This window comes from Narcine bancroftii, chromosome 2 (assembly GCF_036971445.1).
Source record: "Narcine bancroftii isolate sNarBan1 chromosome 2, sNarBan1.hap1, whole genome shotgun sequence".
Taxonomy (NCBI): domain Eukaryota; kingdom Metazoa; phylum Chordata; class Chondrichthyes; order Torpediniformes; family Narcinidae; genus Narcine; species Narcine bancroftii.
In genome coordinates, this window is record NC_091470.1 from 104165701 (window position 1) to 104181758 (window position 16058).

The 16058-nt window shown below is 45.5% G+C and overlaps 1 protein-coding gene and 1 pseudogene across 2 annotated transcripts in view; one reads left to right on the forward strand and one right to left on the reverse strand.

Annotated features, from left to right (window-relative positions):
• LOC138754056 (secreted frizzled-related protein 1-like) overlaps positions 1-9695 on the reverse strand; it is a 137573-nt gene extending 127878 nt beyond the window's left edge. For both annotated transcript variants that reach the window (XM_069917803.1, XM_069917802.1), the window contains exon 1: positions 8812-9695. In XM_069917803.1, the coding sequence (XP_069773904.1) occupies positions 8812-9340 (529 nt within the window). In that variant the 5' untranslated portion in view covers positions 9341-9695. The remainder of the gene's footprint in view (positions 1-8811) is intronic.
• Position 9696: 1 nt separating this feature from the next.
• LOC138752916 (LIM domain-containing protein A-like) lies at positions 9697-14224 on the forward strand (annotated as a pseudogene).
• The last annotated feature ends 1834 nt before the right edge of the window (positions 14225-16058 follow it).

The following is a 16058-nucleotide window of genomic DNA, read 5'->3' on the forward strand; positions in this document are numbered from 1 at the left end:
AACCTGTGAAATTCGTTGCCATGGGTGGCAGCAGAGGCCGGGAGAGATTGATATCTGTCTGAATAATCAGGGTATGGAGAGGAGGCAGGGGCATGGGAGAATGGATTAGCTCAGGCTGGAATGGCAGAGTGGGCATGATGGGCTGAATGGCCTAATTCTGTTCCTATATCTTATGATCTAAGCCTCCAAGTTTCTGTCCTGTTTTAGTCTGAACCATAAACCATCTCAGGGCAAGAGATGGCTTTATTTATCTTGTGGCAGGAACTTGTTGAACAGAGCAAATGCTCACTGCACACGATGATGAGAAACAGGACCTTAAACTGTGGCATTGCAGCAAGCTCTGCTTTCTTCATAAAATAGTTGAACATAATGATCGTTTCCACCCATTTTATAGACCAGTTCAAATTGCAAAAATATACAGCAGATATTTCCTTTGGAGTATTGAATGCACTGACGATGTTTGTGTACGTGTCTGTTTAACCATGATTGTGCCAAACTGTCTTAGTGAATTAATATAAATGTCTCTTTTAATTGTGGATGCGCTACAGCTGAACATATGTAAGTACAGGCCGGCAGATTGCTCGTTTATAAGTGCGTGTGGTGGTACATGTACGTGTTCTGTGAACAAATGCATGCATTGTGTAAGGGTTCCTACTTGTCTATGTTTCACCTGGTGTAACACCATGAGGTTGAAAAGGAGGAAAGTGCAGTTAATTCTTATCTAAGGAGCATGGTTAGGGATGGCACAATCAGGTTTGAATCTAGCGCTGTCTGCAAGGAGTTCTCCCTCCGCCTGGGTTTTCTCCGGATGCTCTGGTTGCCTCCAAAATCTACTGGGGTTGTAGGTCAGCTGGGATATTCGGGAGGCACAGGGCTCATGAAACGAGCTGGGACTTTTCTCTTTGAAGCTGAGAAGGATGAGAGGAGACTTGATAGAGGGGTACAGGATTACGAGAGGCGGACAAGCCAGCGCCTGCTTCCCAGGGTTTCACCAGAGGATATATGTACAAAGTGAAAAGAGGAAAGTGCAGGGGAGATGTCAGGGGTACATTCTTTTTCCACACAGAGAGTTGCGGGGGCCTGAACTGTGTTGCCGGGGTGGGGGGCTGGGTGGAGGCTGAAACATTAGAGGCATTTAAGAGACACTTAGTCAGGCACAGAGATGGAAGAAAAATAGAGGGTTACGGAGTAGGGTGGGTTTAGTAATTTTATTAAATGGGTCAGCACAACATTGAGGGCTGAAGGGCCTATATTGTAGGGTATGATCCATGGGCTGGAAGGCCCTGTTACTGTGCTACTGTATACGTCTAAGCAACCTTTAGCAAAGTTGTGATACCCCTGTGCAAAAGTACAGAATTGAGAGCTGAAGGTTTCTGCAGCTCCCCCTGGTGGAAGTCTCAGCAACAGTTTATGTGGCAACAAAATCTGCTCCCAACTGTTCAGGGACACAGCCAGGACAAGAAGTGGCTTTGGCTGGCGTGCGTGCCTTGTTCTTGTGCAGTCAGCCTGGCAAGGTGGGAATGAATCTCATGCGATGAGCACCGGACCCAGGTTAGAAAAAGGCAGCTAGCTCCAGGAGGTTGGTGTGAGTTCAGTACCCTGGCATGGATCTCACTGCTGGTCAAGATTGGAGCTTGTACCTGCTCACTCCCTGCTTATGAAATTCATTGGTCTGGTATTGAGAAAACTGCCCTGATATTAACCTCCTTATCTTAGAACAGAGCTTACAGATATATGTTTTATACTCCGACAACTGAAGAGAGAAAATCAATTACACGTCAATATTCAATTGCTAATAGGTCTGTTTGAAGCTGAACTGCACAGATCAAGACAGTTCAATATTTCCTCCCTGATCTTCACTGAGTTCAATCATTTCAACTGAGCCGGAAACTATCATTGTCCTGAGTGTTCCAGGGTGTTGCAGGGAGAAGATGCTAAATGTTGTTTCGTGTGTATGTGTGTGTCCGTGCGTGTGTGTGTGTGTGTGTGTGTGTGTGTGTGTGTGTGTGTATGCGTGTGTGTGTGTAAGCTAACTAAATGCCTAGGAACTGAACTGAAATGCAGTTAAATAGCCTGGCTTAATTCCAGGCTTTAGCTGATGTCCATTGGAGTGAGGTGTTACTAAATCCTGTATCCTACAACCTGCCACAACATACAGGAACCGTGGAGATTAAATATGCAAAACAAATGTCAAGACTCCACCCATTTCTTCCCATCACCTTTTCATGCCCCGCCGCAACCGATGTACACAAGAGCATAACAGAGTCTGTCCTTGGTTGTCTGCTCCTTGTTTCTGGTTAACAAGGAACCTGGGGTAATTGGGGCAGGAGCAGGTAACTCTGCCCTGTGGGATAGCTCCATCGCGCACTGTGATCCAGCCCAGGCAATAATTTCAGATCATAACAGTACAAAGGAAGGCAGATCTCAAATCCTGAAGTTGGTTCGGCCTCCTTTGCATTTCTCCAATGTTTTACCCCACCCTTCCAGGAACAGATCCACCCCCCCCCCCCCCCCACCCACCCCCAGAGTTTCCCAGGGTGAATAAAAGGTGGAATTTCCTCTAATTGTGCTCTTTATAAACTCTGTACAATCTCTGTCAAAATAAGCTGTTTTTCCCAGAGAGTCATGAATCTGTGGAATTCTCTGCCCAGGGAAACTGTTGAGGTGACTTCATTAAGCATATTTAAGGTTCAGTTAGATAGATTTTTACATAAAAAAAGAAATTAAGGGATAAGGGGAAAAGGCAGGTTGGTGGAGTTGAGTCAATAATCAGATCAGCCTTATTGAATGGCGGACAGGCTGGACGGGCCGGATGGCCGACTCCTGCTCCTATTTCTTATGTTTTTATGATCCACGGATCTAATATTTTAAAAGGCCTTCAGCAGGATTTGTTTTTGAGAAACTCATATCCGCTTTCCAATGTCCTGCACCCATAGATATGTGTATGTTTTTAAAAAAGCAAATTTTGGTCATATAAATGTATTTTCACCCTAATAGCGGATTGCCATTTTAATTTAAAATGGTCGTTCTGCTGCACCCATTTTCAGCTGCAGGAATCAAACTTAACACTTCAGGTGGACCTGGAAATACTTTTGAGCAAAATGCTGCCACAATGGTAACAGGTTTGGGCGAAGAATTTAGAAGATCCACGCGCTCATTTCAGGAGCTAGGTTCTGCCCAGATATGAACCCCTGACCAACAGTTCCCTTCATTTACTCGAGCCATGTGGTGATAAATGGTCTTAATTTACTGCCATTTTCACACATATAAATGTGAATCTGTTAATAATTATTTATCAGTCTTCCAAAATCTGGTCTGGATAAACATCATACATGTAAATTATTATGCAAATCAGACCATCGCTTTCCGGTAAATCCATACAATGTTCTCATTGCACAAATTTTTGTTCCGTTCCCTCTTTAATCAATACACTCTGCTAATATTATATTTCAAGTCCAGGGACATTCTCTTCTGTTGAAAAGATTTCTTGTAAATGCCATGTTTAGGCTAGAGCATATTCAGTTGATCAAGTGTTTTGTTGGCTATGGCGAATGAGTCATTCACAGCTTTGAAAGTGATGACATTTGAAAAGGGAGACCTTGGATTGTGAATCTAATGAGATGGATGCAGGGATTCTTCATTTGACCAATCACTGTAAATGCTGGTGTATAGGACAACTCTGTACAGGACAACCACCAGAATTTCCATCTAAAACGATACCCTTTGTAAAATGGGTTGTTCCCCACCCCCCTCCCCCCCACTACCCCCTGCCAAAATCTGGCACTTACTGCTGACGAATACACGTTGTGATAACCAAATCACTATATTTTAGTACCAAATTACCCTGCAAAGGTTTTAATTTTATTAACACACTTTAAAATCAACCCACTGCCGGCTCCTGAAACAGGCCATTTGAAGCCCGTACAGAGCCAACGGCAGTCAGATAGGGTAGATGGGGCACTGTGGGGGAGCGCTGAGACTTCATCGGAGCCAGCTGCAAGACAGCAGCAGTGTTTAGACTTCGCTGTCAAGGTTTGTATTTTACACCCATCCCATAAAATGCCTCCCAGATTTTGAGGTGACATTTATAAGTTGTGAGGATTGTCCTCTACGTTGGTATATATGTTAATTAGAATCACAGGTGCATAGCTTAACGGTTAGCATTGCGGCTAGCGCAATGCTGTTATAGCGCCAGCGACCTAGTTCCAATTCGACGCTGTCTGTAAGGAGTTTGTACGTTCTCCCCGTGTCTGCGTGGGTTTCCTCTGGGTGCTCCGGTTTCCTCCCACCCTTCAAAACGTACGGGGGCTAGAGTTCAATTGGGTCTAATTGGATGGCACAGTTTCTTGGGCTTGAAGGGACTGTTTAAATTTAAATTTAAAGCAAAATTCTGCCTCACTGGAATGTTGTCAAATAAAGCTGCATATTAGGAGATCTTACAAAGGTGTTCAAAGGTAGACTTTGTCATGCCCTTAAGAGCAAGAAATGACCTCATTTTCAAGGTTTGCTTTTAATATTTTTTTAAGAGCTGCAGGCCAGTGACAGATTCTTCCAGCCATGGAAGCCTGAAAATCCCAACGAACCTACAAACCCCTGTATGTTTTTGGAGGGTGGGAAGAAACCGGGGCATCCGCAGAAAACCCGTGCAGGTTCCGGTGGGAAGAAACCGGGGCATCCGCAGAAAACCCGTGCAGGTTCCGGGGAGAACGTACAAACTTCTTACAGGCAGCGCTGGATTTGAATCGGCTCGCTGGCGCGGGAAGAGCATTGTGCTATGCTAACATGCCATCTAAAGTTAGAGATATTTATCTGGATAGAATGCGGGGACAAAGATTATGCCTTTAAGAGTGGACAAAATTGGGGCAAGGTTTGGAACTGAATATGAACTGCAGAGCTGTGGTTATTCAGCAGCATGCACTCAGCAGCCAAAAATAACAAGCATTTATTTGTGTACTCAGTAAATGCCCAATAAATTATCCCAACCTCTCTGTTATATCAGTCGACCGAAAATAAACAACAATTTCCCCTTTAAGACATGACAAGGTCCCTACACACTTTATGGCTCCTGGAACAAAATGGAAAAATATATTAAATATTTTAACTGTTTCCACAACCCACATCATGGAGGGGGGGGAGGGGGTTTGAGCTGAAAATCCAAAGACTTTCGTGTTGTTACTGAATTTCAATTAAATATTCATTTTGGCATGTCGTTTCAATTAAATGTAAAAGCATCCATTTTATTCTCTAGTATTAATTTTACCCTTTCTGCAGCGGAAGATTTGGATTGTTCTGAGGCTATGATGTTCTGATGTCCTATCCAGATTTCCCGGAAATGCCGGAGGAACTCGCAGCGAAGTTCCTGCTGAGTTCCTCCGGCGATAAGAAGGTAAAGGCATATTACCAACGTTTCGGGCCTGAGCCCTTCTTCTAGGAGCACCCAATCTTTCCCGAATGCGATAGGGGGCATACGAATTGGTCCAGAAGGAGACATGTTCCTTACCAGATAAGCCGTTCTTACTGTCCATAAGACCGAGGAGCAGAAAAGGGCCATTCAGCCCATCGAGTTTCCCCTGCCATTTAATCAAGAGCTGGTCCATTTTCCCACTCAGCCCCACTGCCTGGTCTTCTTCCCATAACCTTTGATGCCCTGGCTGATCGAGAAACCTATCAATTTCTGCCTTTTATTCACCCAACAGCTTCGCCCTCGTTCCGGTCAACAACGGGAACTTTGCCGAATTCTCCCCTTTTCCATGGGTGCGCCAACAACTATCACTCCAACTGAACGTCGCGCCTTTGCACACCGTGCGTCCAAGATACACATAATGCAATTCCTTTCAGAGCTGTGTGCCATGTTTCCATGTGACAAACTTCAGCAATAATGCTGGACAGGAAGGGCTTGAGGACATCTGTACAAGGCGAGGGGAGGAAAGTTTAGAGGCGACATCAGGGGTAGGGGTTTTTTTTTACACATTGAGTAGTGGGTGCCTGGAATGCATTACCTGTTGTGGGGGGGATTGTGGTGAAGGCTGGTACAATCGGGAAATTTCAAAGGACTCTTAGATGAACACATGGATGCAAGAAAAATAGAGGGTATGGGTGTGAGGTTTAGATCAATTTTTTTTTAGTAAGTGATAGCTTTAGGGGTCTAAGTTTATTCGTCCCTCCCTCCCCTGTGAAGCAGTCAAGTTTATTTGATTTGTTCCATACTTCTCTCCTCCTGACTACATAAAAAACATTTATGATTTCAGCCCGTGGTTCCCACCCCCGCCCCACCTTAAATCCCATATGGCCCCCATTGAGAATAGCTGGTTTAGTTTGCTGTTAAAAAGTGAAAACAACGCTGGAGAAACTCAGCAGGTGCCTTATGTAGCAAAGACACAGAACCGGCGTTTCATGCCTGAGCCCTTCGTCGAAGTATGAGTGAAATGGAGGCAGGTGCCTGAACCATAGGAAGGGCTCAAGGCCGAAACGTTGGTTGGATGTTCTTTATCTTCGCGAGATAAAGTACCTGCTGAGTGTCCGCAGGTTTTCATGTTTCACTTCGGTTTAGATTTTGTTGAGTAGGTTTGTATAGGTTGGCACAACAAGGCCTGTTCTGTACTGTAATGTTCTATGTTCTCTGCTCTAAGTAATGGGACTATAATCCTTCTCTAATAAATCTCAGTGATAGGCAGCTGTCAATTACAAACAATCCGAAAATTAAAACCGTGCTCATCACAGAGTATAAACACAAACCAGGGAGAATCATGCCCAATAATGTAATCAAAACCTTCAGACTATACTAATGAATTGCTCAGGATTATTGTTTGAAACTTTTGATTACGTTCCTACCTTGAGATCCCCGCCTGATAACAAATAATCACCAACGATTATTTCAATTCTAATTTGATTGGGCTCGGTTGAAAGAAACTTTACAATGCCACCCTCAAAGCATCTCTGCACATGTTTGGGATTGACTCTGAAAGTCGGGAAGTTCCAACATGAAGAATGCATGATGTCCACGTCGGCGATCATCAGACAGCCGACAGGTACCAAGAGAAGTGGCCAGGTCTTCCTCTGACCAAAGCACCCGGATATCTGCCCCAAGGTTTACATAATCAAGCAAGTCTTGGGGTAGAACGTAACAGAAAATAATCAACGTTCCAGAACGGAAGTTTGCCTCACTTGGAAGTGAGAGACTGGAAGCTTCCAAGCACCAACTATCCGAGACAACCTAGGGTTAATGTTTTCGTTCCGAGGTATAAGGGCTGGATAAACATGTGTGACATCTCTCTTCTCACATTAACTTACCCGCATCCCATCAAAAATAATAGCTCTGACCACTCAAGTCGATCGTGGTTGACAGAGATTCGCCCTCCCTCACAAGCCAAATGTCTGAAGCGCATTTTTCAAATGAAGCACACAAAATAGAATGGGCGTTTTTGAAAAGTAGAAGAAAAATATTTTGTGCACGTTACAGAAAAGCAATTAACCATTTGAGGGCAGAACTTGTGTCTGGACACTCAGTGCCGCCCCTCCCCCCACCCCCCCCCCCCATTCCACTCATCAGCTCCAATTACTTTCAGCAAAAATCTTTCCTCCACAACTCTAATCCAGTCATTTTTAACACTTTCAAACACATCTGAATTTAAAGAAGGAAAATGAGACCCTTGTGAGCATTCTGCAGACTACGAGTTTTCCAGGATATATTTCTAATTTCTAAGTTATTTGATTATTTAAAATGGGTAGCCGTCTACTTGAAAACAAAAAGCATTCAGTACAAATGCCTTTTAAACCACCCTCAGCACATGAAGAATTTCGTAAGGTCAGAAAGTCACAGGGTTACGTTGAGATACAAGACAGACACAGGATCTTCAGCTCACTGAGAGCACCTAATCTTCAACTCCCCATTTACATGCTTCCAATTCGTTTTTATTCTCCCAAGCTTCTCACTGATAAACTGGGGGTGATTTACAGACTCCAAATGAACTACCACCCTGCACTTCATTGGGAGCAAACCGAGGTCACATGGTCACAGGCAGAACACGAAAGCTCCGCACAGGCAGCACCCGAGATCAGGATTGAACACATATCTCTAATGCAGCAGGCCGATGAATCTCTCAGTTCTGCCATTTCAGTGCTTCAGTTGCAAAAGTGACCCCCCTTCCCCCCTCCTTCGAATTGGGCAAGTACTTTAGCGATCACAAGATAGAGGCCCATCGAGCCTTCTCCACCATTCTAATCATGAGCTGATCCATCCTCCCACTCAGCCCCACTCCCCGGCTTTCTCCCTGTAACCCTTGATGATCCCCTGACAAATACCTGCCTTAAATACACCCAGCGACCTCGCTTCCACGACCGCCCGTGGCAGCAAGTTCCACAGACTCACGGCCACCTGACTAAAGAAATATTTCCGCATCTCTGCTTTAAATTTACGCCCTTTTATCCTGAAGTTGTGCCCTCTTGTCCTAGAACCCTCTACCATGGGAAACATCCTTGCCACATCTACTCTGTCCAGGCCTTTCAGCATTTGAAATGAACTCCTGCCTCATCCATCTCTACTCCAATTAGTCCAGTCTAAGGGCCATCAATCATTCCTCATATGCTAACCCTTTCATTCCTGGTATCATTCTAGTAAATCTTCTCTGAACCCTCTCCAATGCCAGCTTGCCTCTTCTCAAATAAGGCCCCCATATCTGTACATAGTACTCCAAATGAGATCTCACAAGTGCTTTATAGAGTCTCAGCATGACGTCCTTTGTAATGGGTAAATGCATTCTGCTTTAACCTTTGGAACTCTAGACAGATGACAGAGAAGAGACCGAGTGTTACCTTGTGAGTTTGTGGAGAGGGTGGCGTTAGGATTTGGGAAGACGATGCACAAATCGTTGTCAAGGGGAAACTTGTCACACTTTAGCATGTCTGGCCAGGGGAAGCCAAAGAACTCCATGACAGGTGTGCATGCATCGCGGACCGCTGTGCAGAGTGAGCGGCACGGGTAGATGGGTCTGTCCAGGCAGATGGGTGCGTAGAGCGAGCATAGGAAGAGCTGCGTGTTGGGGTGGCAGTTTTTGTTCAGCAGCGGCACCCAGCTGCTGGCCTGCTGCTGCACCTCTTCCATCGTCTCGTGGTCCAACAGGTTGGGCAGGCTCATCTTGTGATAGCCCACATTGTTGCAGAGTCTCAGGGCAAAGGGGATGTCCACGCAGTGCGGCGGCTTGATGTAGAAGCGGCTGTCGGCTTGCCAACTCGAATCCTCCTCCCCTGTTGCGGCACAGCAGGCAAAGAGTCCCAGGCTCAGTGAGAGCAGCACAGAGCCAAAGTTCCAGCAACTTTTGCCTGAAATCCCTCTCTCCCCCATTTTCCCTTTGGTTCCTTTGTCGCTGTGCGTAGGTGTCAAGACTACTTCTCTCTGATTTACACCCTTGCTGGAGTTTACCTCCAATCTGTGAACAGTTTTAACACAAGGCAGCAGTGATTGTTTGATTTCAATATGTGTCTCTGCCTTAAAAACAGGAAAGCCTTGAAGATATCAGTACCTGTCTCTGTGTTTTCATTATCCAGGCACTTTTTCTGCCTTTCAATTCACCTTCCAGTCTTCAAATGTGCACAAGGAGTGCTGATTTATGAAGTTTGCTCCTCGGATGTCAGTATCCAACTTCTAATCACGGGCTAGCACTGCTTGCAATGAGCAACTCTCTGTCTTCACCATGGGCTATGAGGCTCACAGACCGACCAATCAGCCTGTGGCCGTCCCCTATTACACTCCTCTGGAAGTGTCAATTACAGCCTTTATTTACCAATCAGCTTTTTGTAGGTGAAATGACAGGCACCCCACCTCCCCCACCATTCACTACCTACTCCCACCAACCCCCCCCCCCCACCCCACCACCCTTTCCCACTACCCCAGCTCCAAGCTTTCATTTCTTCCTTCTAAAGGAACAATTGTGGAGAAATATTTATCTGACAATCCGAGTTCTGGCTGCAAACTCTTTAATGCCAGGAAATGCAAGAGACTTTTGAGGCATTAAACTGTGTGGCATTGTTTTAGTGAGTTTGCGTTTAACTTGCCAAAAGCTCTGTTTGTCTTTGCCCAAAGACCTTCTTTTCAGGTTTAGATCAATTTCATAAATTCAACAAAAGAGAGACAGTCACTCCAGACTCCTGGGCCTAATTTGAGATGCTTTTGCATTCCAATTGTTTTATGCACCCCTCCTGGGGTGGTAGTGAGAGAGGGAAGAAACATCCGTTCTTGGTTGTAATGGCAAAATCTCAGCTGAACTTTACAAACTGCACAGAAACGTGCACACGTCTGCACACAAATACACAATCAGAAAGCCACAAATGTACTCAGACACACACATTCACACGCATACACTCAGACACACACACATTCACACGCATACACTTGGACACACGCACATTCACACGCATACACTCGGACACACACACATTCACACGCATACACTCGGACACACACACATTCACAATAATACACTCAGACACATGCACATTCACATGCATACACTCAGACACAAACACACATTCACACGCATACACTCAAACACACACACACTCACACACATACACTCAGGCACAAACACACACATATTCACATGCATACACTCAGACACGCACACACACATTCACACGCATACACTCGGTCACACACACACATTCACAATAATACACTCAGACACACACACATTCACATGCATACACTCAGACACATACACACACTCACATTCACACGCATACACTCAGACACATGCACATTCACACACATACACTCGGACACACACACATTCACACACATACACTTGGACACACACACATTCACATGCATACACTCGGACACACACACATTCACAACAATACACTCAGACACACACATTCACACGCATACACTCGGACACACACACATTCACAATAATACACTCAGACACAGGCACATTCACACGCATACACTCAGACACATGCACATTCACACACATACACTCAGACACACACACATTCACACGCATACACTTGGACACACACACATTCACACGCATACACTCGGACACACACACATTCACAACAATACACTCAGACACACACACATTCACACGCATACACTCGGACACACACACATTCACAATAATACACTCAGACACAGGCACATTCACATGCATACACTCAGACACAAACACACATTCACACGCATACACTTAAACACACACACACTCACACACATACACTCAGGCACAAACACACACATATTCACATGCATACACTCAGACACATACACACACACATTCACACGCATACACTCAGACACATGCACATTCATACGCATACACTCAGACGCACGCACACATTCACACGCATACACTCAGACACAAACACACATTCACACGCATACACTCAAACACACACACACTCACAAACATACACTCAGGCACAAACACACACATATTCACATGCATACACTCAGACACAAACACACATTCACACGCATACACTCAAACACACACACACTCACAAACATACACTCAGGCACAAACACACACATATTCACATGCATACACTCAGATACAAACACACATTCACACGCATACACTCAGACACACACACTCACAAACATACACTCAGATACAAACACACACATATTCACATGCATACACTCAGACACATGCACATTCACACACATGCACTCAGACACAAGCACATTCACACGCATACACTCAGACACACACACACACATTCACATGCATACACTCAGACACACACACTCACAAACATACACTCAGGCACAAACACACACATATTCACATGCATACACTCAGACACATACACACACACACATTCACACGCATACACTCAGACACAAGCACATTCACACCTATACACTAAGACACAAACATACACATTCATACACATACACTCAGACACACACACACACACATTCACACGCATACACTCGGACACACACACACACATTCACAATAACACACTCAGACACATGCACATTCACACACATACACACATGCATATTCAAACGCATACACACGCGCACATTCACACGCATACACTCAGACACATGCACATTCACACACATACACTCAGACACACGCACATTCACACCTATACACTCAGACACAAACACACACATTCATACGCATACACTCAGACACACACGCATATTTAAACACATATACTCAGACACATGCACATTCACACACATGCACTCAGACACAAGCACATTCACACCTATACACTAAGACGCAAACATACACATTCATACACATACACTCAGACACACACACACACACATTCACACGCATACACTCGGACACACACACACACACATTCACAATAATACACTCAGACACATGCACATTCACACACATACACACATGCATATTCAAACGCATACACACGCGCACATTCACACGCATACACTCAGACACATGCACATTCACACACATACACTCAGACACACGCACATTCACACCTATACACTCAGACACAAACACACACATTCATACGCATACACTCAGACACACACGCATATTTAAACACATATACTCAGACACATGCACATTCACACACATGCACTCAGACACAAGCACATTCACACCTATACACTAAGACGCAAACATACACATTCATACACATACACTCAGACACACACACACACACATTCACACGCATACACTCGGACACACACACACACATTCACAATAATACACTCAGACACATGCACATTCACATGCATACACTCAGACACATACACACACGCACATTCACATGCATACACTCAGACACATGCACATTCACACACATGCACTCAGACAAAAGCACATTCACACCTATACACTAAGACACAAACATACACATTCATACACATACACTCAGACACACACACACACACATTCACACGCATACACTCGGACACACACACACATTCACAATAATACACTCAGACACATGCACATTCACACACATACACACATGCATATTCAAACGCATACACACACGCACATTCACACGCATACACTCAGACACATGCACATTCACACACATACACTCAGACACACGCACATTCACACCTATACACTCAGACACAAACACACACATTCATACGCATACACTCAGACACACACGCATATTCAAACACATATACTCAGACACATGCACATTCATACACAAACACTCAGACACACGCACATTCACATGGATACACTCAGACACACACACATTCACATGCATACACTCAGACACACACACACATTCATACACATACACTCAGACACAAACATTCATACGCATACACTCAGACACATGCACATTCACACACATACACTCAGACACACGCACATTCACACCTATACACTCAGACACAAACACACACATTCATACGCATACACTCAGACACACACGCATATTCAAACACATATACTCAGACACATGCACATTCATACACAAGCACTCAGACACACGCACATTCACATGGATACACTCAGACACACACACATTCACATGCATACACTCAGACACACACACACATTCATACACATACACTCAGACACAAACATTCATACGCATACACTCAGACACACACGCATTCACACACATACACTCAGACACACACGTATTCAACATGCATACATTCAGACACACGCACATTCACACACATACACTCAGACACATACACACACATATTCACATGCATACACTCAGACACATACACATTCATATGCATACACTCAGACACACATACATGCACACACACATTTCCGGGATTTATTCCAGGTTGAAATTCAAGCAAAATAATATCTGCTTCATCTACCAATGGGTGTGGGAATAGTTGTGCTTGAAGCTGCTGTCTTATCCCTGGATTCTGTTCCTAAAACTGTGCTAATAGAGTTTTACAATTCACAAAGCTTCTGTTCAATGTTGTGCATGAAGAACCATCAACCACGCCCAGATCTTAATTGGTTGAAAGAATGGTCACAATTAAAGGGAACCACTGCCATGGATCTGATAATGGCAACAGTCCTCACCTTTGTGCCTGCCTCCCTTAACTGTGCCTGTGTGAATGTGTTTGCTGTGGGTCAGGTGGAGGAAGATTGAACCATTGGGAAATCAGCTCAAAGTAGCTGTACCTCTTACCACTTTTACACACCACTTGAAAGCTGGGTATTTTCCGCCTTTCGAGCGCTGTGTGAACACATCGAAGGCAGATGAGGGGAGGATCTAAACTTACCAAGGTAGGTAGTATCAGACGTGGAGCACATTGAAAAGTTAATCACGATAATCTGTATTGAAGTAAAAACACAAAATGCTGGAGAAGCTCAGCTTTTATGTAGAAAAGGTCAAAGATACATCACCAATGTTTCGGGCTCTTCATCAAGGTGTGAGAAAATGTTGGCAGGTGCCCGATCAAAGGGGAGGGGGAGGGGTGGCAAAGGACGAAATGATAGGTGGAGAAAGGAGGGAGAGGACACCAGTGATCAGGGGGAGGAGGGATGGCTGGGTGGGTAAGGGGGAAAGGAGGGGAGAACTGGAAGGACAGGAAAGGGGGGAAGGGGAAAGAAAAGGCGAGCAGGTTTAGTAGAAAGCAGAGAAGTCAATGCTAATGCCATGTGGCTGGAGGGTGCCCAGTCGAAAATTAAGGTGTTCCTCCAATCTGCTGGTGGTCTGGTTGGGAGAGTGCACAAGGCCATGGACAAACATGTGTCTCTGGGAGTGTGACTCAGAAATGAAACGGTTGGCTACTGGGAGATCGCTGTTGTTGCGGATGGAGTGGAGGAGCTGAGTGAAGTAATCTCTCAACCTGAAACTGGTCTCTCCGATGTAGAGAAGGCCACATGGGGAGTACCATTAAATCAGTCTTGCGGATATGCAAGTGAAGTGTTGCTTCTTGTGAAAGGCTTGTTTGGGGCCTATGGTGAGGAAGGAGGTGTGGGCGCAAGCGTTGCCCCTCCTGCGACCACATGGAAAGGTGCCGGGAGGAGCGATAGGTGGGGAAGAATCAGTGCTCGAGGGAATCAGAGGGACCTACAGAAGGCCGAGAGGGGACAATGAGGAAAAATGTGTTTGGAGGTGGGATCCTATAGTCAGTGCCGGAAATTCCAGCGGATAATGTGATGTGGAGGCAGAGGGGGTGGTAGTTGAAGATGAGGGGGATTCTATGTTTGTTGCATCTGGGGACAGAGGGGGCCAGGGTAGATGAGCGGGAGATAGAGGAGATGTGGGTGAGGGGCTAAGTCGGTGGTGGAGGAGAAGCCACGTTTGTGGAAGAAGGCGGACAGTTCAGAAGACCCGGACTGGAAGACCTCATCTCGGGAAGAGATGCGGCGGAGACAGAGAAATTGAGAGTATTGATGTGGGGCCAGTCTAAAATGGCGAGCCGCATTGCCACACTGTTGTGCTACATGACCCTCCTCCTCTTTTGCTCCGGGTCGCCGGCTTGCTGCGTAAAAGGATTCGCAGACCCGACTTTTCTTCTGTTCTGTGTGAATAGGCAAGTCGGCTTCCAGAGACGGGTCGTGCATACGGCAATAACGCGGCTTTTCAGTGTAAAAAGGGCTTTAGAGTGGGCGAGAGCCTGATCATTGCTCAGCGTGCCTTCAGCTATTGTCCCCAAGACAGACACACACCTCGCAATGGAATGCAGATTTTCTGTGTGTGGAGGAGGGTCTTTTGCTATGATTCAAGATTCAATTTACTGTCATAATCATAAAACCAGTGTTGAATTGCATGAAATTTCTTTTTGCCTGCTGCAAGGCAGATAGATTCACCACCAGCACTTCCACAGCCCCCGCTGCCACCCAGAGTCGAATCCAAAGCATTGGCAACCCAGATCTGAACCTCCAACATAGTTAGGAACCCTCGGCATCTCCTCGCATCCCAGTGCCCTGATACCCCTCCAGCCAGATCAAGCCCGTCTCCAGCTGCCTGCAGCCCGGCGCGAGTCCCCGTGACAGCGAGTCTGCGGCAGCCCGCACCCTCCCCAGGATACTCGTCTCGAGTCGCCAGCAGCCCTGCTGCATGCCCTGGTCCCTCAGCTGCAGAGTCTCCTCACTGGCCCA